This window comes from Oryzias latipes, chromosome 24 (genome assembly GCF_002234675.1).
Source record: "Oryzias latipes chromosome 24, ASM223467v1".
Taxonomy (NCBI): Eukaryota; Metazoa; Chordata; class Actinopteri; order Beloniformes; family Adrianichthyidae; genus Oryzias; species Oryzias latipes.
This window is the reverse complement of record NC_019882.2, coordinates 16,419,684-16,444,135: the sequence shown is the minus strand read 5'-3', so window position 1 is coordinate 16,444,135 and position 24,452 is coordinate 16,419,684. Positions and strand designations below refer to the sequence as shown.

At 39.0% G+C, this 24,452-nt stretch overlaps 1 protein-coding gene across 4 annotated transcripts in view; it reads left to right on the top strand.

Annotated features, from left to right (window-relative positions):
• LOC101172377 (collagen alpha-1(XII) chain) overlaps positions 1 to 24,452 on the top strand; it is a 96,824-nt gene that overhangs the window by 23,401 nt on the left and 48,971 nt on the right. For 2 of the 4 annotated variants that reach the window (XM_023952714.1, XM_023952716.1), the window contains exons 14-30: positions 2,513 to 2,779; positions 4,081 to 4,273; positions 4,710 to 4,834; positions 8,763 to 8,912; positions 9,095 to 9,214; positions 9,524 to 9,688; positions 9,764 to 9,910; positions 10,038 to 10,192; positions 13,074 to 13,203; positions 14,289 to 14,434; positions 16,507 to 16,636; positions 17,802 to 17,938; positions 19,381 to 19,510; positions 21,344 to 21,483; positions 21,890 to 22,022; positions 22,139 to 22,156; positions 23,309 to 23,448. In XM_023952714.1, the coding sequence (XP_023808482.1) occupies positions 2,513 to 2,779; positions 4,081 to 4,273; positions 4,710 to 4,834; positions 8,763 to 8,912; positions 9,095 to 9,214; positions 9,524 to 9,688; positions 9,764 to 9,910; positions 10,038 to 10,192; positions 13,074 to 13,203; positions 14,289 to 14,434; positions 16,507 to 16,636; positions 17,802 to 17,938; positions 19,381 to 19,510; positions 21,344 to 21,483; positions 21,890 to 22,022; positions 22,139 to 22,156; positions 23,309 to 23,448 (2,426 nt within the window). The remainder of the gene's footprint in view (positions 1 to 2,512; positions 2,780 to 4,080; positions 4,274 to 4,709; positions 4,835 to 8,762; positions 8,913 to 9,094; positions 9,215 to 9,523; positions 9,689 to 9,763; positions 9,911 to 10,037; positions 10,193 to 13,073; positions 13,204 to 14,288; positions 14,435 to 16,506; positions 16,637 to 17,801; positions 17,939 to 19,380; positions 19,511 to 21,343; positions 21,484 to 21,889; positions 22,023 to 22,138; positions 22,157 to 23,308; positions 23,449 to 24,452) is intronic. The other 2 variants (XM_023952715.1, XM_023952717.1) reach the window with 2 other exon arrangements.

Sequence of the window (24,452 nt, the reverse complement as noted above, 5' to 3'; positions counted from 1 at the left end):
GTTCACTCAGTCCAGTTCTCATAATACAGTCAATGATGTGAACTTGACGGAAGAACATACAGGTATTCCATTCATCTGGGATCTCAAGTCTTGTTTAGGAGATTTAGGAAAAACCAAAGTGTTAGCCCTTGCTAAGTATTTTCATTTGAATTCATTTCACTTTTATTTATATAGCCCAATATTAAACTCAAACTTTATTTATTTGTATAGTGTATTTCATATCAATTGACAACACACAAAGCTGTATATAAAAGGTAATAAAATATGAAAATTTTTTGAAACAAAAAAACACAGGACAATCACAAACAGTTGCCACCCCTCCCTCACCAGGGGCCTCATTTATAAACGTTGCGTACGCACAAAAGAAGGCGTACGCCACTCTCTACGCAATAGTTGAGATTTATAAAAAGCAAACTTGACGGGAAAATGTGCGGTCCTTCACGCAAGCTCTGACCCAGGCGTACGCACAAAAACGGGTGAAATGAGAAACGGTGACACCGTCGGCAGATGGAAGAAACACGTGAAAGTGACAGTGTGTGCCAAATCGTGCTGGCATGTGCTGTGCTACACAATGTGGCCCAGCTTAAAAACGTGCCTCTACCCCCTGGCGCCGATTGCTGTGTCGGCCCCGACCCTGAACCCCATCCCCACGCATTTGAGCCATTTGCTGCTGCTGTGCGCCAGCGTTTGGAAGTGATGCGTCGCTTGTAAAGAACAACACAAGGCGTGGAAAATATTATTTATTTAAGAATTCCCTCATCGTGCAGTTTATTTCAGTCAGGGCAGTCTTGATTTCGCCCAACTCCTTGGCCACCTCTCTGATTGAACTAATGACTGCATTTCAAGGACTGCATCGGTGAGGACACGTCCACTGCTGGAGAGTTGAGAGCAGCGTGTCATGGAGACGCTGGGTCCAGACGGCTGCTCAGCTGCAGCATCGTAACCACTGGCCCCGCTGGAACACCCAGCAACTAAAATAAAATTGTTCTATATTAATAATCTGTAATTGTGTAGCCTGCATACATGTGACTTGACTGCATTCAGTTTAATTATTTCTCTTACCTGTGTCACCCGGTGCGTCAGTCAGGTGACTGAGGCGGAGGAGGACGCCGATAAGGGGGACTTAATAGGGATTCCCCAATAATAGCGGTCAGTTTCTCATCAAGAGGGGTCAGCTCCGCCCCCCCCCCCCCCCCCCCCCCACGTGGCGGACACACTCTGCCGATGCAGCACTAGACGTTTTTTTGCCTCGACTTTGATGTCCGATCATTTCTTTTATTTCTTTTTCATTTCGGCCACGGTCCCAGGTTGTGAGGCTGCAGCATTTACGGCGTGTGCCACCGTTTGCCGCTCACGTGCCATTTTGACATTAGTAATGCCCACACTGTGCCCTCCAAACAACACTTTTCTCCTCTTTTCCACCTCGCCAACGATAACTTCTACTTCACATTGAGTGAAGTTACGTTTTTTTGATTTCCTCTCTGTGTTTGCCAAGATTTAGCAAGCCATGAATATTAATTTGTGGGCGTTTCACGGACTATTTATGGGCAACTATGGGCGTGTCATGTAGCCGCAAATGCTGCGCTGCATTTAGAAACGGTTGTGATTTATTAAGAGAAAGATGCGTATGATGTGCGTGTGCACGGTTTTATAAATCCGAATATTTCTGTGCGTACGCACGTCCTATGTTTCATCCGTACGCCACTTCTGACGCAAATCCTACGCAAAGTTTTATAAATGAGGCCCCAGATTCCTCCCTCTACCCATAGTTCTCCCAATACAACCCTGAATTACAACACAATTGTCTCAAAGGGCTTCACTAATTGTACAAAACAAAGTTAACCACCTTAACATCAGACTCAAAAGTTTTGCTATATTTTCCCCCTAGAAAAAAGCAGATCAAATGACAGCAGGGAGGAAGAGAAACAAGGAGGATTGATCCTTTGTTGCACATTCAGTCTGTGCCTAGTTGGATAGTTAAGGAAAAAACCCCATAAAGCATTGTCAAAGGACACACAAAAACTACATTCAAGCTCCCCTGATTCGCTTTTGTCTACTTAAAGTCTTCAGCTTCTCTTTTCTTTCCCATCATTCTTAGTTTAAGTGTTGCAAGACAATGTGTTTTGATTCCAGAGCAGCTTACTACCAGAGCACGTGCCAAAAAATCAAACCGCTTATCTTGCATAATAACAGTCAGCATTCACAGTCAAAAAAAAGTTTGTAAAAAAATTACTTGAGTGGCTCACAGTCGGCAAAGGTTTATAGTTTCTACTTTGAATGAAGATTTTTTTTTCTAATAGATTCCTACTTTAAGAAACAAAACACATCTCCCAACATCTTTTTAACCCTTTTAAAAGTCACAGGAACGATGGCTTGATGTTTTTACTCTTTGGTTCTGTTGGAGTGACTGGAAAATGTGTTTACCATTTCTTCAGAGTTGAAGTGAAGTTTTTGGCAGGACTCTGATGGCATTACTCCACACCTCCTTCATAAATGCATTCTTTGTTTTCAGCTTCTCTTGCCTCTAAACAATTGGCAGTCTCAGATCAGACTGAGCGCACCATGAAGGTCACATGGACCCCAGCGCCTGGCAGCGTGGTCAACTACCGGCTGAAGTATATTCCTGTCAGTGGGGGCAAAGAGGTAGTGTTGAAGATACCGGGGAAAGTCACGTCCTCCACCTTGAAGCGCCTGCAGCCAATGACCACCTATGACATCACGGTTCTTCCCATCTACAAGCGCGGGGAAGGAAAAGCAAGGCAAGGAGTAGGAACGACACGTACGTTGGTGCATAATTCAACCCACAGAGAGACAACACATCTCAAAAACCTCTTCATGTCAGCCTGCACACCTAAAACTGTCCTCAGAGAATTTAGCATCATTGCATTATTTTTTTTAACATCAGTATTTGCTTATCTTTTCAATATTCATCACATTTTCTACTAAGATTTGGATTTTCAAAGAAACTAGGAAGTAGGTAAAATTAGACAAATTCTTCCATCCAACCATCTTTTAAACCCACTGGACCCCTTCTGGGGTTAAGCGGTTGCTGGAGCCTATCCCAGGTACTGATAGGCATAGATGGGGTACACCCTGGACAGGACCCCGGTCCGTTTCAGTGTTTTTAAATATATAAACATATTGAAATCATTTTAAATTTGATATCACAACATTTGAGTGCTAACAACTCTAAAAAGTAAAACTTTGCTGTAAATGTTTGAACATATAAACAAACCAAAAAAACATCATAGTGACCATTTCCAATTTTATTTTGTTACACAACACCATAGTTTTTTTCCCCTTTTGTTTTTTACCTAAGACTTTTTCATCTTGCAGTTTATGAAAGGATATTTATAATGATATTATTAATGATATTTTATTAGCTTGCTCAACTCCCTTTTGCCACTTTTGCTTTGTTTGCCATTTGCTGAAGCCTTTTGCTCGCTGTGGTGAATCACATACCTAAATAATTAGGTTAGCCACTTCCCAAATATTGCCTGTGCTTTTGTCGGAACCTTTTTGATTATCCAGTGCTAATAAATAAACGATGAAAACAAAATGACGTAAAAAATGGAGAACATATCTTGTTTGCCCCGAGTACCTAAACTTGATTTATAGTGGAGTTTTCTCAAAAGTCCAGAGGATGTGTTAAAATTAATATTAGCCGAGTTTTTTCCTTCTCTTTTTGTAAAGTTACACCCTAGTTGCAAAAGACTTAGAGACTTGGTGTCATATTTAATAGATCTTTTAAAGCGTTTCAAGTTATATTTGGTTTCATACTTTGTTTCATCAGTCTGATTTTAATAACTGTAATACACTCCACACATGCTTGTCTGCTGCAGAAGTGGCAGTGATCACATCCTGGATTATAGAAATTAAACACATGGTTCAAATAAGTTTGAAGGCCTAAAAACACAACTTAAAGCTGGATTTCTTGACACCATATAAAAAAAAAAGAACTGAATTGTGAACTCATGAAAAACTGGTTTGTTTGCAGTGCAGTTGAGCATTTCTGTTCGTGAGCTGTTCATTCTGAACAAATACATTCTGACATCCTTGTTTTCATTTGTCCTTTTTCAGTTTCACCCTACAAGCCTCCCAGAAACCTACAAACCTCTGAGCCAACCAAGACCAGCTTCAGAGTCTCTTGGGATCCGGCTCCTGGGGATGTTAGAGGGTACAAAGTCACCTTTCACCCTAAAGAGAATGAAGTTGATCTGGGGGAGCTCATGGTTGGTCCATATGATAATACAGTCGTTCTTGAGGAACTAAGGTGAGGTTTTTCATTTTCTCAGGAAGTAATAAATAATTTAAGGCTACATTTTTTATATGAATTATTAATGATATTGATGATTTTGTTGACCATTGTTTTTGTGTTATGTTAAGTATATTCTTACACTTATTTGGTGCACATAAGAGTTGGTGGTTTGAACTCTGAATAACTAACTTTCTCAGCACTTTGTTTAAATATTTGCTCTTAGGGAATCCTATGAATTCTGTAGATTTTGTTCTAATAATGTTTAAATAATAACTTTTTATAACAGGAACTTTTTTAAACAGATTTTTTCAAATTGTAATTTTTTTAACTGCTGAAAGACAATTTTTCAGAAAATTCGGACTTTTTTTGATGCTTTAAATTTTCTAGTTTTTAACTTTCTTTTTATTTTACTAAAAGAGAATGACAGTTTTTTCAATTTTATTTTTTCCAGGGCAGGAACAAAGTACTCAGTTGCCATATTTGGGATGTTTGATGGAGGGGTGAGCATGCCTCTTGCGGGAGAGGAAAAAACTACTCTCAGTGACGATCCTGAAACTCCTCCTCTTGATCCTTCTGGTAAAAGCTGCAAACTTCATGGCTCCACACATTGTTTTCCATCAGCCGCCTCAAAATGAAGGCCTGCAGACCAGACATTTTCTAACATGGATCAATGCAGTAAACGATCAGTCAGATTACATCGTACTTTCTTGCTGAAGTGTCTCAGTATTACACTAAACTGTCTGTTTCATGTTTCTTATTTGCCTGTTATCTCATTTACAACTGCAGAAGAAAAAAATATTCATTGTCTGGCATAACAGCCGATGTAAGATCAGACACCCATTAAAATAATAAAAAGTCACCTAAAAAAAAAAAGAATCTTACCACTCAGTGGGAAACTGAGAATCTCTTAAACACATCTGAAAATGAGGTAAAAGCGAAACTCTTCCACACTTATTCATTTTCTCAGTGTTTCCGATCAGAGACCATTTTAATTATCCTGAAGTTTATTTGTCTTGGGGATATATGATGCTAGGAAAAAGTTGTGCTATTCACTAGACCCTAAGGAGACCCCGACCCTGGGCAGGGTTTCCTGCTGTAATGGGGACCAGACATAGTGACCACCAGAAAACAAACAAGCTAATATGTTTTAGTAAAGTTTTACTTCAAGATGTAGATTTTCTGAAATATAGCTCTTACTTCCTGCTTGGAAAACCCCTAAAGTTAGACTTTAAGAAAGGTTTATATTGCCTAAATTAGAGTTTATCTGCAAATTATGTTGAACTTGGGCTTGACAGTCAGATTGGAGAGAAAACCAGCTTTGTACCAAATTAAAAATCTATTGCATTTTAAATTTTTTTAAAGTTAATCAGCACTTATCCGGAGCCCTGTTACAGGGGTAGCAGCCTAAGTTGAGTAAGCCAGACCTCACTCACTACAGAAACGGCCTCAAATTATGCAGGGAAACCCCAAGGTGCTCCCAGGCCAGCCGAAAAAACAGTCTCTCCAGTGCATCCTGGGTCTTTTATGTGGCCTTCTGGAATATGCCTAGAATACCTCTCCAGGGAATTATCCAGGAGGCACCTGAAAAAGATGTCAGAGCCACCTCACTCAGCTACTCTTTATGTGGAAGAGTAGCAGCTCTACTCTGTGCTCCTCCCAGGTTGACCAAGCTCTTCATCCCATCAGAATCAGAGAATCCGGCCACTTTCCAGAGCATCAAGCCACTTTGCAGAGGAAACTATTTCCGCTGCTTGTATCCAATATCTTATCCTTCTGGGCATGACCCAAGGCTTGTGACCAAAAGTGTAGGTGGGAGCATCAGAGCGTGCCTTTTGTTTCTTCTTCACTACAATGCAGTTGTTGGGTCTATCCCTCTATCAGTCTCATGGTCCATCCATCCATAGACCTCAACATACTTGAACTGCTCCTATTTGGGCAGGAGTTCTCCACCTATCAAGATAAGAAAAACCTGTTAAGAACCTGATTTGATCAGCCAGCAGAAAAATATGATTGGCAAAAAACAAAAATGAAATCCTGAGTTCCTAAACTACAATCATTTCGGCCCATGCTGCACTTACAAATTCTGTTCCTAGAAATGATCTTCGGAATAGGTAAAAAGGGCACTTCCCTGCTGTAGTACAATATTCACTGGGAACAGTTTCAAATTAGTGCTGGGAATACAAACCAAACGCCAGCTCTGGTTTTACAGAGACTGAACGATCCCCTAGCAGATGACCCCAGTCCTCTTATCTTCAGAGCACCACACGACACTGCAATGGACACAATCAAACATGACGGTTTGACTATTTCTTTAACCCTGGAGTAGACTTTCTTAAAGAAACTGAGTAATACAGTCCTCATCTGGTTTGAGCACACTCTTGGTTCCCCTTCTTAAAAAAAGGGAGCACCAACCTGGACTGCCATGGAAGTTGAAGATCCAATTGACAGTGGGCTGTGCCAGACATTTCCAACAGACTCTCATGTGCCTTTGTACCTGCTGAGACTATCTGGTTTCCTTTTCCACCAGTGAGTACAACTCACAAGATGGTAATCAGTTGAAAGCTCCACCCTTCTCTTCACTAGAGTGTTAAAGACATATGGTCTCAAGTCAACTGCACAGTTAAAATGTAAGACCTTAATATCTTGCCTAGGTTGTTGTTGTTGTTGTATATATATGGACTAATTGTGACTGTCACAGAAGTCCAGCAACAGAGCACCGATTGGATCCAGATCAGGGAAGCCATTTCTCCTGATCCCAATCACTCTGTACTTGCCCATGTGGGCATTAAAGTATTTGCAGTAGAACAAGGGTGATCTAAACTGAAGCAAATTATCCCATTTCCTAGAGACTTCGAGAAGACTGGGCACTCTGTACTTTACGTACACCTCCCCTTGACAGCTGCTTAACTCGCACAGCACCAGCTCCCTGTGGTCCTTCTAGGGATTGGTTGATGTGCGGAGAGCTAGCCCCACCAGTCTGTTTGGGTTGAGCCTGGCCGAGCACTGTGGCAAGACCACCTGGGACAGACATGTCAGCCCCAACTAAACGACTCTGTGTCCCAAAGTGGGGGCCTGGTGATATTCCAGGCAATGTAGCGGCCCTAGATATTAATGTTTCCATTTAGGGCATTTGAACAGATCTTAGCCTGACTCATCACAAAGAATCTGTCTACCGCAGGAGACTCTAACAAGCCATTTGCCCCAGAAAGCATAATCCCTAGGATTCCTTGAATTCTGTTACTGGTGTGCTTCTGTACTTTTCTGGGACTTACGGCTGTATAGAGGATTCTCTTTTTAACGAGTGAGTCTCACCTTTTGTCAAGTGGATACTGTATAAAGCATAGTGTCCATCGAAAATTAGAGGAATCGGCATTGTTTTTAATAAACATCATATCCTATGCCAAAAGGAGTATTTAAAAAAAATAATTGCAAGACCAGATAAACCTGTGTAGGGTGCATTTAAATGTCTAGTTAAAATTGAAAATTACCATTAATTCCTTTACTGATTAGGTATTTATCTGTACAGATCAAACTGAGAAACTCTGCATTTAAGTTGCATTGATACAACGCTTGAGTTATTTATCTTTTTTTTTTAACTTTTTATTGCTTTTTTTTAATTCAAAATAAAAGATGGTTCACCATCAGAGTTTGAGGCTCCAACAGCTGCTTGCCTTAAGGCATAAAAAGAACAAGTTTTTGCAAGATTTCACTGATTTATATCCTGCAGTCAGACAGATCCTGATCATTTTTTGATCCTACTTAGATCCTGGATCCATGCACAACTCGGCTGCTCCATATTAAAGGCGGGCTAAATAGTTTTTGTTAAGAAAGTCAAATTTTGTTATTGAATTTTGGACAGCTGCTTGAGAATGTTGTTCACCAGGGGAGACTGAATATGAGCCCTTTGCTGAAGCACAGAAGTTTCTTCATGCAAGTAGTGGAAATTAAATGTTTCCTAACTTTTTTGTAATTGCACACGCAGGTTTCCTGCTCCTTGTCACTGGCTGTCCAGTGGTTGTGTCTTCCTAAGGAGGAAGGCAAGCAGAGACTTTTCAACCCTGCAGATGGCTGGAGAAAGAATGTGCAATGCCTTTGGGGAACAAGAGTTTTGCTCACTGTTTCAGACTCCGACTGCTGAAGGAGGCAACGGGGAGGCAGATTCACGGCTGCAAATTGTTGTCCAAATGACTTATTCTGCTGGAGGAGGGGAAAAAACACGCCTAAAGAGAGCAATTAATACAGAACTGACAGCTATTACACAACACTTTATGAATGTGAATCATTTGAGTTGGATAATGCTGTAAAAATTACTTCACTGTATAAACATCTTGTGATAATAATTTTTTCAGTTTCTTTTTATGTTGATATTTCCCATGATGCTCTCCTTTAGTTTCCTTTTTCACTCCTTTTTCACAAACATTCAAAGTAAAATTGACATTTATGTTGATTGTTTGTAGTGCAACCTTCCCTGATAACTCCTGTTTCCTGCTTCTTCTCCTTGCAGAGCCTCAGTGCAGGACCACAGCAAAAGCTGACATCGTGCTGCTTGTTGATGGCTCCTGGAGTATTGGCCGACTCAACTTCAAAACCGTTCGCAATTTCATCGGTCGCATGGTCGGTGTTTTTGATATTGGACCAGAAAGAGTGCAGATTGGTAAGCAGGAAATAATATATTATTCCAATGCTTTAAATAAGCCTAAATTAGTCTTTTTATTCATACACTGTAGAAAAATGGTTTACATTTTTTTATTCAGCCTTTGTCTTTGCTGATGAAGTCAGTAACCGCTATATTACCTGTGTATGTTTGATTAAAAATGTATTTGTGGTTTTTTGCAGGTTTGGCTCAATACAGCGGAGACCCGAGGACAGAATGGCACCTTAATACTCATCCTACCAGAAAGGCTTTGCTGGAAGCTGTGGACAAACTTCCTTACAAAGGCGGAAACACAATGACAGGTTATCTGGCAACATATTTCCCATGAGCAGTCCAATATTTTTCAAAACATAATCTATGCTAACTCTGGTAATCAGTTAAGCAACAGAAAGTATTATTGAAGGGGATAATACAGGCCCCCATACATACCAGCAGATTTGCAATGTGGTAAAAAGGAGCTAGTTTTATTTAGACGCCTTGTTTTTGATATTGACTGTGTCACATTTTCTTTTTTCGGTTATCTGAATGTACTTTCTTAGAGTTCACATTCTTTATTTTGATTTGTCAAAAGTTTACGCCCAACGTAAAAAAAAAAAACGTGTTTTGAACAGGAATGGCTCTGAACTTTATCCTTGAAAGCAACTTCAAGCCTGAAGTGGGGATGCGTGAAGACGCACGCAAAATTGGTGTGCTTATCACTGACGGAAAGTCTCAGGATGACATCATTGTGAACTCACAGAGACTGAAAGACAGTGGGATTGAGCTCTATGCCATTGGTAAGTGGTAACATAAAGGCTGGGGGTTAAGTCTCTGTTTCTGTGGACTCATTTGACCGTACCTCCTCCTAACAGGTGTGAAGAACGCTGATGAGAACGAGTTGAGGTCCATCGCCTCTGAGCCAGATGAGATCCACATGTACAACGTCAATGACTTTAAATTCATGATGGATATTGTTGACGAACTTTCGGATAACTTGTGTAACAGCGTCAAGGGTTCAGGTGAGAAACAAAAAGTATAGGTGAAACTTTTCAGTCTCAAGATGTGACTATACTGTGTCAGATAGGACAGGGGGCATTAGCTCTCATGAAATTCATGTCGCATGCTCTCATTCTTGTTTCTTTTCAGACTCTGAACCTGAACCTGAACTGAAGCCACCCACCAATTTGGTTACATCCGAGGTGACCCATCGCTCCTTCCGGGCCACTTGGACAGCTGCTGATGGCCCAGTGGAACAGTATCGCATAGTCTACACATTGGCATCTGGAGGACCCTCAGAAGAGGCAAGCTGCTGTTTCAACTTAATGTATTAGTTTGCTGTACATTATCCAGTTGTGCTTTACTATAAATTTAGAACAGAAGCTCTGAAACTTCAGGGCATTGGTTAACAATGTGTTGCACCGCACAAAATTCAACACAAGTTTGGTTAACAGTTTTTTTGTCCTTCAAAATGCTGGCAATGTGCTTACAGCACCAACTTCACAGGTAGTGGCCCTTATTTGGTTAACAAATAAGAGTTTATTGTCCCAAATGTAAAGGTGACAAAAGGAAAGAAAAAGGAGCATCTAACTTCAGGGTGAACCCAGGCCAAAATAATAAACAAAACAGAACTAACTCAAATGTCAAATGCTCTACCTGACCTTCCAGAAACCAAAGTAAAAATAAATGACAGAGTCTGACCTGTCTCCCTGAACCTCAATCAAAACAGGAGAAAACAGTCAAACAAAATGGCAGTTCACCCCTACTGCTCTACAAACACAACAAAAATCAAGTTACACCAAGAAGCTAAGCTTCACAAAGGAGTTTACACAGCCAAGAGGCCTCACACAAACACTTAAGTTTTATCAATGGGGGGAAGGACAGACAGAAACTCCAGCCAAAGACCTCTTTCCCCATGGGGCCGTGGAGATGCCAGGTATTTAATGTAAAATCTTCCTCCCTCCAAGCCTGAGCACCAGCACCAGTCACTCATCTTCCAATCCCGGACGAGCCCCCAATTATGTTATGCATCCTAGGTCTAGGGGTGTGGGGCATAACACAAAGACGAATAAAATAAGAAAATGACCCAAAATGCAAAAAAGTAAGCCCTCAAAAACCAACAAATTTAATAAAGCTGTCAAAACCAATTTCTGTACTAATAAGGGTTAATTGTCCCAAATGTAAAGGTGAAGAAAAAGGAGCATCTAACTTCAGGGTTCACCCTTGAGCCTTTTTGCTTCACTTTTAGTTCTTGTTGGTGGTTGTTTATTTATTTATAAATTTATTATAAATTTGATATTCTTTTGAATGAAGACATTCTCTTGATGTTTGTGTTACAGTCAATTTAGAAGCCAAAACAATTTACTTTTATGTTATGCCCCCCTAGGTACCCCTAGACACAGAAGGGGGCGTAACAATCCATTAGCTTTAGTTATGCCAAATTCTAAACATTTCTCAGTTTAACAGTAAATGGAAATTGAGAATTCTGAATTCCTACATGGTTACAGATTCTTGCATCAATTCGTAGGTTATGTCCATTTCAAGTTTGTTTTGAAGATTAAGTTTAGCCCTACTGGCAGACAACCTGCTATCTCCTTCTTGCCCAAATCAGAGAATTTTTCATTTACCTATTACCAATGGGATGGCAAGTTGGCTGTAAAACCACCACAGCTGTTTGTGACAGATAGTTATTCCGCCTGTAGACTTCACAATATTCATCCCTGAGGTCTGTTTTCAGATGACTAAGGTTTAGCCAAGAGCTGCTCATACCTTCAGTGAAGTTGGACTTAGTTTGCATTTAGAAATGCCTCATCTGAAAAAATGCTACAAAAAAAAGTGTTTCCTCCATCTTTGTACTTGCATTAGCGCTTTTTAGTTGGGGTTTCTATGATCATTTTCCAGCCCTTCTGAAACTGGATCCATTTAGTTCATGGCAGGGTCCGGATGGCACGCCCTTCATACAGTGTGTGGACTGCATAAATATGACAGAACAAGATACATGGGATCCATACAAAAGCTATTTAGTTTAATGTGCTGTGATTTAGGACCATCAAAGTTGGACTGCAATCTTGAATTTCAGCCAACCAGCATCCAACCAGATCGCTCCGATACACTGAAGGGATGGAATTTGTTCATGCTCAGGGTAGAAAAAGGCCCTTTTATTTTTTTTAAAAAGCTTTATAACTTTTAAAATGAGGAGAAAAAATCAAGAAGTGTTCAAATTGACAGACCTTTCTAAAGGTTTCAGTTTTTTTGGATCTAAACTGTCACGGATTTAGAGAAAAAAGTATGACTTCAGATCTTTGGTGACAAGGATTGTCTGATGGTTTTTTCTGGTGACTCTGCTTTCAGTGCTTTTCATTTACAGTCCATACTGTTAACTCTGGAGTTAAATACTTAGATATATACATATTTATTAGTGTGAATTAACATCAGGGGATCAAGATACGTTTTCAAAGTTATTTTTGAAAGTTTTTAATGATCCATTTTATTTTCAGATTTCCTGAAAATTTTTTTTGCTGTTAAATGTTTCTATAAAACAAATAAGTTGCCAATAATTGTGTTAATTTAAAATGAAAGTGGGTGGAAGAGACGTTTTTTTTCATAAAAAGAAAGATCGTATGATCTTAAATTCTTCAATGGAATAATAGGCTTTATATATTTTCATACAACAGAAAACAGCTGCATCATTTCAGTGCCAAACACATTATTTATTTATGGTTCTTCAATGCAAATAAAGAAGTGTTGGTGCAATCAGAAAAGGAATGTTTCAAATTTCTGTGAATTCTTTTCTGTTGTTCCACTTTTAAAGCTTTGTTTTATCATATTTTTATTTGAAGTTATCTGAATTCATAAAGTGACTACCAGTATATAAGTCATTCTGAAATGACCTACTGAAAACACATTTTTGTCAACGGAGAAAACAAACAAAAAAAAAAAAAACAGTTTTAGCTTGGAAATCTCTACATCAGCAACAGACATGACAATTATGTCCAAAATAAACTCATCCAAACCAAATCTAAATCTAAAGGGATATTACCACACTACCTTTTGCCAAGTACACTAAATAGACTTTACAGAGAGAGAAAAAAAGACAAGTTCCACTCTTGTAGTGGCCACAGCACTATAGTCTATTCAGGTTTAAAACCTGTGCACAAAGTGACACTAATGTCTTTATTGCTCCAGCTGACTGTCAGTGGATCAGTTACCACCGTGGTGCTTGAAAATCTGACCCCACTGACGAAGTACCTGGTGTTCGTCTACACTGTGTCTGGGGGGATTAACAGCGAGCCTCTGAAGGGCACCGAGACCACATGTGAGTTTCTATTGATTTATCTTAAGAACTGTTTCCTTTTTTTGCCATTATATATAAGTTTTGTACTTTCTGATGTCAGCCTCAGTGGCTCAAGACTTTGAAGTAACATTAGGAAGGCAACATCATCCATCTGTGTCGCTTTACTGTCGTGGGAAGCCTTTTGATTGGTTTCATGAGACGCACATCTCCACAGCTTTGCTCATTTTCCTCCATCACATACATCATTTGAACATCTTCATCTGCCTTTACTATATTGAGCCAGTCATCACTGTTTATTCTTCGTTTGAGGCAGACAGCCTTTTACAACGCCCCATGATGCAATGCTTTGAGTGAATGTTTATTTTCAAAGTGGACAAAGGAAGAATTGTAAGGAGCCGAAAAGACTACAGTTAAAAGTGTGTTTATTTGGGCTGTGGTCTTTGTATATCTCTTCCATAAACCAATAGGATTTAACAATGTGTTAAATGTGGGGCTTTGAGGGCTTTTATTTGCTAATTTGTCCTCAAAGGTTGACTTTATTTGCCGTCAAATGTGTGGCCGAATTTTCCTTAATAGCTATTTGAGACTGAAATAAAAAGATAGAGTAGTTGTTGTTGTTGCTGATTCACTTCAGATACACCAATAAGCTGCCAGGTTTCCTAAATTAATATAAATACAAATTATACTGGCTTTAGAATACAGAAAATACATATTTATATTAATAAATAAAATACGATTTTAATAATTTTTCCGATTTTCTTTTCTTTTTGCATTTTAAAGCTGCTTTAAATTACTGATGAACAAAAAAAGCTGTTTACTTCAATAAAAATAGCTTTAAAAAGGGCAATAGTTTTACAAAGATCTATAAAAAAATGTTCATTTATGAGAAAATTCTGGCAAATATATTTCTCGTGAGATCATTGAAGTATATAAAGATCTGTTGTTGCGATATAGATAATAAAATCTACTTTGTAGATACATTTACTGTTTTGTGACAAATCTTTTGGCAGAAATGAACAGACCTGCTGAGCATTTGAGCTTTCAGAAAGCACTCAGCTATTAGCTTATGGTAAAAAGTGACAGTTCTCTCTGCTTTTGCCCCTCAGTGCCACTTCCATCTGTGAAATTCATGAACGTTTTTGATGAGACCATGAGCAGCATGAGGGTGAGATGGGACAGTGTGGCTGGCGCCACAGGCTACATGTTGCGGTACAAGTCCATAAACGGCACTGAGCCTCAACTGGAGCAAGAGGTAAGTAAACCAGGGGTCCTCAACTCCCAGGACGTGGAGCGGTACCGGCCCACAGATAGAAGAAAAAAAATACACAACCTACACTTTTTCTGTTTAATTAATAGTCTGATTCTGAAGGAAGTTTTTTTTTTCTAAACTATTGGATTCTCTTCATCATATCTGACTGAGTGATGCATGTCAAGTCGCTCGGTCACATGTCAAAAATCCACCTGCTACTCTCTCGACCACTTAATGGAAACCCCCAAATTAGCAAAGTTAACCAAAAGCAAACGTATTTGGAAAGTTTTCTTTGGCAGAAAAGAGCCAGAGGGGAAACAGAAGAAGAGCCTTTGAGTTTAAAATAAAAGAAAGCTGCATCTGACAGACAAAAACCTTTTCTTGATATAGAGATTTATTGTGACAGCTGTTCCCAGATGGATTCACTTTCATTATTATATTTAGAAAATACCAGTTTTAGGGAGAGTTTTTATTTTTATTTATCTGTTGTACCTTAAAAGTCAGACAAAGTCGGCGTCTGGTTTTTTATCTTTCACTTCAACAGTTATTAGTTAAGGAAAAATCTACATCACATTTGAATGGTTTTTACACGAAATCTAGAGTACAAATAAAGTTTAAAGCAGCTCCGGATAATTTACAGAGGATGAAGATGAACTCGCCCTATGACAGGCTGGCGACCTGTCCAGGGTGTACCCTGCCTTCACCCAACAGTAGCTGAAATAGACTTCGGCGTCCCTGTGACCCTGAAAAGGATGTAGCGATTTAAAAGAATGGGTGGATGGATGACGATAAACTTTACCCTTATAAGTTAAGGGAAACTGCAGAGGCTAAAATATCTTTTTTAAAAAAACAACAGTATAAAAATAAGACAACCTCGTACAGGCCATCCACATTATGTTTATTCTGTAGCTTGAAATAAGTTTGAGACCCCTGATCTAGACTGAGTGTGACAAATGAGCAGAAGACAGGAAGCAGAATGGTGTCAAAAGGTCACAGCTACACAGCTGCAGAGAGACAATGAAAAGAGAGTTTCATTCTGATTGAGTTTGTTTTACAAAAATCTGGTATTATGAACTCAAGTATTCATGATGGGATGGGATATTTATCCATTTTTTAAGAGCAATCACACACCCAAACAAGCCACTCTCACATATAAACATTTGTGCTCCACAGTGCACTTTTATTTTGTGCTTTTGTTGCATGAGCTTACTGCTTCCAGATGAGGAATCCATTCCAGAGGATGAGCAGGAAGGAGACTTCAGCAGTCTGGCTCCTTCCAGCCTTACAAAAAAACAGTTCAACTCACAGTGTAATGGGAAGAATTACACTGTGAAGTCATCAGGATTATATGAACTGAACAGATGCTGCATGGATCTAGCTGAACACTTATGTGGTACTAACGCTGCATGTCTAATATTGTAAGGAAGACATTATTGAGGAGTCTATAGGTTTGAGCTTGAAAGATACGCAGCAAAAGAGTCAAAACAATTAAAAAGAACTTGTATAAAATGTCTGTTTTCACAAATAAGCACAAAAAGATCCAATTGGTGTATCTCAACACGCTAACACAGACCAATATAGATGATTACTAGACAAGTGCCTACATTAGACATTGGGTCTTGGGTTTTAACGTAAATTCAGTCTGATTGTTGGGACTTAGTCAAATCAGAATCATCTAAACTTCATTACTGAGCTCATTTTTGTTCCAGTGCATCCAGTTTAACACAGGAAGAAGAAAAAAACTTCCTTCCTGTAGCCATCAGAAAAGTCTCACATTCAAACAGCCAAATGAAAGTCATGAGCCTTTGACACAAATTTGGAAAATTGCTGTTGAGAATTGCTTTGTGTAGACATGATTGGATTGCTCATAGCCAGAGCTAAGAGATGCAATCTAGGAGGTGGACCGTCAACCTTCCAACCGTACATCTGTTACACGTTAGTCCTGTGGCATAGTGTATGTGAAAAAATTAAACGTTCATTTGGACTTGCAAGCAGCCAAACAAATATGTCCTCTGTTTTATTAAATGGTTTGATATAAACACATTGATTCCCCTGCTTTATCTGTTCCTCTTAAGGTTCGTGTTGCAGGAGGTGTGACCAACACGCAGCTGCTGCAGTTGATCCCCAACACTGAATACGCCATCAAAATCTTTGCCCTGCATGGTGAAGCTGTCAGTGACCCTCTGGATGGACCAGGAGTCACATGTATGTGATGCTATGCTGCTACTGTGTGGAGGACAAAACAAATGAAGCATGAAGACTTCATTGTAAACTGGTTTAGGGAAAGAAAAAATGGTATATTAATGGTAGTCTAAATGTATATTAAAACATAAGCAAACACTTTTTATTTAGCAATAACCATGAGCTTCTTTGTTGTGTCCCTGTCCTTTACTCATTTAAACCATTTAGCTGAAACAAACAGCAAACAGAAGGACTTGTGCCAAATCCTTAGTCTCATCTCAAGTTGACAGGTTAAAGTAAAATGATTTTATTCAGATGTGAAGTTACATTCCGATCGCCTTTGGTAACGCCTGTGTTTAAGCTCCAATGAAAAGACTACGTCAACGCGCCGTAGACACTCGTTTCAGGCTTCTGCATTCAAAACATTTACCCAAGTTTCCACAACCATTCTTGGACTCTACAAACAAAATGTGCGGCCATTGATCATGCGTTGCAGGTTAAACCAGGTCAAACTTTGACCAATTAGGGATTTGGAATCGGGAGTGATGATTTTGATTTAAGGAAGTGACAACATTTTGAAAATTGATCATTAAGGAGAAATTCAATACTGCAATTTGTGTCTTGCTGGAATTATAAGACACCAAGTCTTTCAGATCAGAATAGAGCAGTGAAAGAAAAAGATTTGCACCATTTGACATTTCGCACCAAGCTTTTTCCAACTGTAGGTGGAGGACATGCGTTAGTAAACAGTAGAAAAAAGAGCAAGAAGATGAAGAGGCCCCTCCCTGCTTGCCGTGAACACCATGGGCCAAACACGGCTTCAAGAACACATGTTTAGCGCTTTCAAGAATGCGCATCCAGTTTGAACGTAGAATGAGAGTTTTAATAAAGTCATATTCTTATTTGTTAATGGTTTAGATTAGTAATCAGGACTCTTGAGTACTTTGTTACTCTTGCTGTTGTGATTGTAAAGCAATTTTGTCCAGCATGAAAAAGGTTAGGTGTAAGTTATAATTGATAATTTAGCAGAAAGACAGGTAAATTCAAGGCAACTGATTATTAAGTAACTGTCAAATAGAAGTTACTTAATACAATCAGTACTTGAAATATACGGATTTTGCAGTACAAGTAGTGTTTGCATTGGTCATCCTTTTTACCAATAAAGCTTCCTTTCTTTCTGCCTTCTCAGTGCCGATGCCTTCTGCTGGAGTGTTGAGAATCACAGATGTGACTCACAGCACCATGCGGCTCAACTGGGACGCTGCTCCTGGAGCTGTTCTCAAATATATCATATCCTACAAGCCAGATGAAGGAGACATGAAGGAGGTACAGCTGCTGTTTTTTTGTTGTTGTTTCTTTCAGTACCGTTTCACCAGATTTCAGAGCATGACTCTAGCACACCAGCGGTTCTGCACCATGATTCCACTTCTCTCCCAAATGGAAAACTAAAATATCCAGGTGGTGGGCAAAAGTTTCCTAATTGGATTTGTTTAAGGCACAATCAGTTCAACTCAGTCAGATTCAGGTTTTTTTTGTCCTAAGGTACATTTATTCACAAAAAAAGCATAAAAAGCATCAAAATTATTAATACTTATGGTAGAATTCCTTCAGAAAATCGTTGTGTTTATTTTCCATTGGTGTACATACACACCAGTACTAAATAGTAAAATAATAAAGCAGTTTTGCATCAAATATTTCTGCATGTGTAAACTGGAATTCACAGTTGGAAGATTGTTTAACAGGAAGCCAATAGTACATGGGCTTCCAGTAAAAAAAAAACGATTCGAAACTTTTGCTGCATATGTAGGCATCAGAATCCAGGGTAGCTGTCATGGACGATCGTCTGAACCTGACAGAGAATTTGGGAGCAGAATTAAAAAATATGGATTCAAGTGTCCAAAATACTTTCCCAAAAATGCTTATGTTTTCTGCTAGATATATTTTTAAGAGTCTTAATGAAAACCGTCGGTGTACTTTTTTTTTTTTTTTAAAAGATGGGGTTTTTTTGTGCCAGAAGAAGAAGACTGCGTTCCAGCAGCTTCTCTCTGTTAGCTCCTCCTTCAGCATTAAATCAGTTTGCTGGAAGAGGAGCTCCGACAGAGGCCCTCAGCCCACGCTGGCTGGACTTTTTCAGATTAACTGCTATTATATATTTTTTGGTTTTGTGTTTACTTAAATGTCAGTTTAAGGGAAAGCTTTTTGGTTTTAATTAGCAGAAATTTCTGATAAATGACATTTTACTACTTTTAAGGATTTTTCTAAAAGGTGTTTTTGTTTATTTAAGAAGAGCTCACAGTAGATTTACGTCCTTAGAGTTTTTTTTAACAGCTGCTGCCCGACCACTTTTCCCCTGGAATGGGAAACCTGACAAGAAGAAAAAACAATCATTATTGCTACAACATGAAAGTTTTCCTGTGATTTATTTGTTTTTTCCAGACATTTTCTGAAGGGTTGGTTTGTTTTATGTGTTTTAAGTCAGCTTTTTTTTTTTTTTGTTTTGTTTTTTTGTTTTTAAAAGTTAAACTCAAAATTCTTTCCCAAACCACATTATGCTTTGTTGATGAATTAAAAAAATCTGTAATAAACCAAAAAAATAAACTTGATTGGATTTTCTCCACTTTCTTTGCATTTTTATGGTTAAACAAAACTAAAATCATTAAAAATACATTTTTTAAATATTCTATAGGAGATTTTAACCCCATCTACCTCCTGCTTTTTCCCTTCACTTTTCACATGATAGTCCCACTAAATATAGGTCTGATTTGCAGGTGGAAGTCAATGGGGATATCACAACCTTGGATTTGTCCAGCCTCATTTCGCAGACCGAGTATGATGTTGCTGTTGTTCCTGTATATGACGCTGGGACTGGAGCCCCGATGCTTGGAAGTGCCATAACAGGTGGGTTCATGCTTTTTTTTAAATTATCCTTTATACATATATATGTAATTTTTATGAAAGAACAAATCAAAAAACATTTTTTCAGGTGTTCCAATTTTATTTTAATGTGATGCCTAGGTGATGCCTAGAAGTCTCCAAATAGAAATAAATAGTATCCAGGACAGTGGCGGTTCTACACTGACTTACTCCCTGGGCGAGTAACCCCACAGGCGCCCCCCCCCCCCCCCCCCCCCCCCCACACACACACATACAAAATTTGACAACATCCTGTTGTGTTCCCTATCTTCTATTTAGCTATTTTACACAAAAAAAATGCATGAATGTTCTAGACTCATATTACAGGGGGGTCAAACTAAGTCACACAGGGGGCCTAAGTTAAAAACACGCTTAAGGTTTTGGGCCGAAGAAGATAAACATTTAATGAACACACTAAAGCTAAACTTTTAAACCTTTTAAACTGAACTTTTTGAACATAAATATGAATAAAAACAGGAACACAAGTTAAACCTTAAATAATATGTTGCTCCCCATAGAAATATATTCTGTCAAAATTATACAAATATGAACATGCTGCAGAACAAAACAAAGAAAGCCTGGAAATATTAATAAGAAATTACAAATCAAATAATTCCATTTTTTTTGCTCTTTTATCATTTTTTAGAGCATTTTTTTTAGAGCCGGACTCCTGCTTCATTTTTAACAATAATTTCTTAATGTGTGACGCCCTGTGTGTGTCTTTGTGAAACATATCAGAGGGATTAGATCTAAAAAAAAAAACTTATTGTGATTAATATGTTTAGGTCTTATAAAACATTAAAGACTAAATCATAGAACTCGTCAGTGGGGTTACTCCAAAAATATTTGGCATTTCCCTAAATTTGTGCAACACCAACAGCAGAAATCCTCCAAAAAACCTCAATCCATAAAAAATGGTCTGCGCTCATCCCCCCTCCCCCTCCCCTTCCCTCTGACACACGCGGCTCCGTCTCTATGACGGGAGGCGCAGCTGCGGCCCAGAGTTGATTGTCAGATAGAAAAAGACTCCCCTCACGCCTGTTAGTGTAATTCAGCCAGCCACCGGCGAGTTGCGCCCCCCTCTCGAGTTTTTTGACTAATGTTCCAAAGACTACAGCAAAGAGGTGTGGCCGCAAGCGTCTTGCAGCAGAGGGCGGTGGTCACGTGCGTGTCGGGTCTGCCGTGTCAGAGCAAAGTATTGTGGGAAATAATCCCCATTGCCTGCTTTTGTCGAAATTGAGTTGAGCACGGGTGTTTGTTCTGCCCAATTCCTTTTCATGTGCCTGTTTTACGTTTTTTCACTCTGAGTTATTTCATCTTTTTATTTATTTTTTTTTTTTTTGCACCATAACTGTGAAGAGCAAAGAGAATGAAGACATTCTTAACAGTCTGATGTGTCAATGTAAAAGTGTTAAGTGTCGGCAGTTGAAGCAATTTCAAATTAAAAGCTGCAAGCTTCCTCTTTGAATGTCGTAGCACAATATGAGTAACGCATATGAATAAGGCACGCATCAGGCACGGCAAATGCCGCCCCCTATGAAGTGCCGCCCGGGGCGACCGCCCATATCGCCCATATCTAAAACCGCCACTGATCCAGGATAATACATTTGAATAATTTTCAATAAGTAATATTTCATTATTTTATGGGACTATTTTATCAAAGTCTTTAACATAATAAACGTAATCGTCTTTGAGTCTAATTTGACCAAATTGGCTCTTAATTCTCATCTAGTATTTATACATAATCTGTCACCTTTCTCTATCTGTTGTCTGTAGTATGTTTTTATCATTATTCAGTTTTTTTTTTTCCTTGACTAGATGTTGTTCCAGCTCCAAAGAACCTGAGGTTTTCTGAGGTGACGCAGACCTCGTTCAGAGCCACTTGGGAACACGGGGCCCCGGACGTGGCCCTATACCGCATCGGATGGACCAAGAAAGGGGAGAACGACTTTGTATATGTAGGTCAAATACCGTACATAGATCAGGATAGCTTATCAACATACATTGTTTAATCACTTCAGTTTAGTCTTGAGATAACGTAAGTGAGGTTTTGTCAAAATGCTTTTTGGTGCGTTCATACATTTTTTTTCACAAGTATTCCTGCATTTTTGTGTGTGATGGTGTTTAGAGAAACTGTAAATTTATTATAGTCTAACTCCGATCATCTTCTGATCCATTTTTAAAGCTTTCCCAGTGGCCTTTTAATTATAATTATGCCGTTTTTAGCCATTTAAAACCGTTTGAAACCAGCTTTTAAGTAAAACCCTGTCTTTTTTGTGAATTTGACATTTTTGCAGTGAATGCTCTTTTCATATTGTTTTGGAATCAGACTCACCCATTTGTTTTGTTTTCATGAACCATCAGGAAATTCTGGCCAATGACATGCTCACCTTTGTTCCTGAAAACTTGGACCCCGACACCGAATACATGGTCACTGTCACAGCCATCTATCCAGATGAGTCGGAGAGCGAGGACTTGATCGGGACGGAGCGTACATGTAAGCTTGCCGCTGTGACCTTGGTGGTCTCTTTGTCTTCCCAAACAGCATCAAGTCATTATTCAGCTGTCATTTCGCGGTACAATAACTGTTGTTCTCTTGACGTTTCCTTCTAGTGTTGAAGGCTCCAGATGGTATGTGACATGAGAAGGACTGGCTCCTTTTCATTGTGTTAATCATGATTGTGTGTGGAATGGTAACACGGACCACATCATGTTGTTAGAATCACTCTCTCTGTCTTCATCGCATGAAAATGAGTGTTTCACTGTGTTCACACCACCAGAAATATCAGGGATAGTTTAAGGAGATTTCTTCTTTAGCCTCTAGTTGCCTTAAGACACCTTATCATTACCCATAAATCACACTAGAGCTTATAGAAGTTGCCACCTAAGATGGGGTGTGAACATCAAGCAGTGACTTTCCAGTGTGTTGTGTTTTTGTTCATTTGTGTTTGACCTCTTCACAGCTGCGTTCATTTGTGTTGTCACATTCATCTCATTGTGTAACATCATTTTATTCCCACGAGTCATCATCATGTAAATGTTGTTGCATGTTGTTGCTTGGTTAAGCAATTAGGGAGCTGGAAGTCAGTGAACCCACTCAGCAAAGCAAGTTTGTCATTTCCATTAACCTTTTTTTTAAAAAACTATTATTGATTTTTTTTGTGTTAATCCACGCTTGATCAACCTAAATGGTTATAAACCTCTCTGAACTGAGATCATCTTCACTGACTTCTTTGCTCCTTCTATTTTTAAAGACCCACTCTGATCAAAATGGTGTTTTGGGAGTTTTTAACATGTTCTTGTGGCATTTTTCTAATGAGGACTGAATTGATTCTGCATTGTATTTCTTTATTCCAATCATGAATCAGGAGCAGATGAAAAAAAGCATTTTAAAAATAGATTGATGTAGAAACTACAGTGGGCTGGCCAAAAGCTCCCTGCCCTGCTTAAACAGAGAGCTCTCAGCAACAGGTAGGGAAAGGGGGGTGGGGTGGCTTTGCGCCATAGGTCCCGCCCACAACTCAGAAGCACATTTTTAATGAACTCCTGCTGCTCTGCAGAAACTTCTTAGAAGAACAACACATCAAAAGATGATCGGAGTGGGTCTTTAACTTCATTACTCTGCTGCTTCCAATCTAAAGGTCATCCTTGCAGCTCCATGACCCACTGGACTGTTTGAGCATCAGTGCCATCATCATCATCATCCTTCCTCTCTTCATGTTGTTTTTCATGTCCTCTCTCTGTTTAATGGTCATCTTACTAGTTGTATCTTTGTGCTTCCAGTGGCGGCAGGGCCTCCTCGAAACTTGAGGATTTTTAACGCCACTACTACCACACTGACAGTCAAATGGGATCTAGCCCCTGGCCCTGTCAAGAACTACCAGGTCACATACAGGCCCATCGCTGGCGGCGAGCCTCAGACTGTGAGTTTCTATATTTTAAAACGGTTTGTGTTGTCGTCAGCAACAGAAAAAGGGCAATCCTGGTCAGAAAATACCTTGTTGCACACCTTAAAGTCTGCACCACTATTTGGCAGAATGTGGAGGCAACATGTGGGATTTCTTGCTATGAAACTGAATTAAAGCATTCATTCTAAATCATAAAGGGCGTTCCAAAGATCATTTTTATACATATCAATATTTTATACAAAAATTAAGGTTTGAGCGTGTTTCTGGAAGCCCCTCTCTTTGTGTTTACAATGACGTCCTGCTGCTCATTGGCTTCTGTTTGGCCCACATGGATTAAATTCCTTCTTCGTGATCACACAAATGCTAAGCACTAGAAAATACCTAGAGGCACCAGAAAAATTTCTGTGTCTGAGAAGATTTGGCAGTTTTACCGTCATACACTTCTTGGTGAAACATGTCAGCAGGGGGACTTTGCCTGCTTTGATCGCACATCCTCTCTACCTTAGCTGATTTATTTCACCAGACAATTTCAAGCATCTGGGATTTTGTCATTTGTCCGCAGGCATGTTGTTAAAATCTGACATGGATCAGATGTGGTGTTTAGGTGTTTGACTTTTGGGCAACATTTTCTCATTAGCAAATAATGCCCAGATTCAGGGGCCTTTATTCATTTTTTGTGTTTTTAATGATCACATAAAGGTATGAAATTAAACCTGAAACGTTTACAATTTTAGTCTTGGAATTTGCATTTCTGGAGTAGATACATACACACATATACGGGAAGAATCTGAAATTTAGACACATTATTTTAGTAAGCTGTTGATTGACACTTTTTTTTTCTGTTCCAGTGAAACAACATAATATTTAAAAAATGTTCTGTTTCAAAACTTTGTGGTTAAATGTTAAAAAACATAGTAATGTACAAACTCAACGTTCGTGTTAACTTATATGAAAAATGACAATTACATGTGTATTACTTAAAATACAGAAATAAAAAAAATGAAAAAAATAGAAATTGG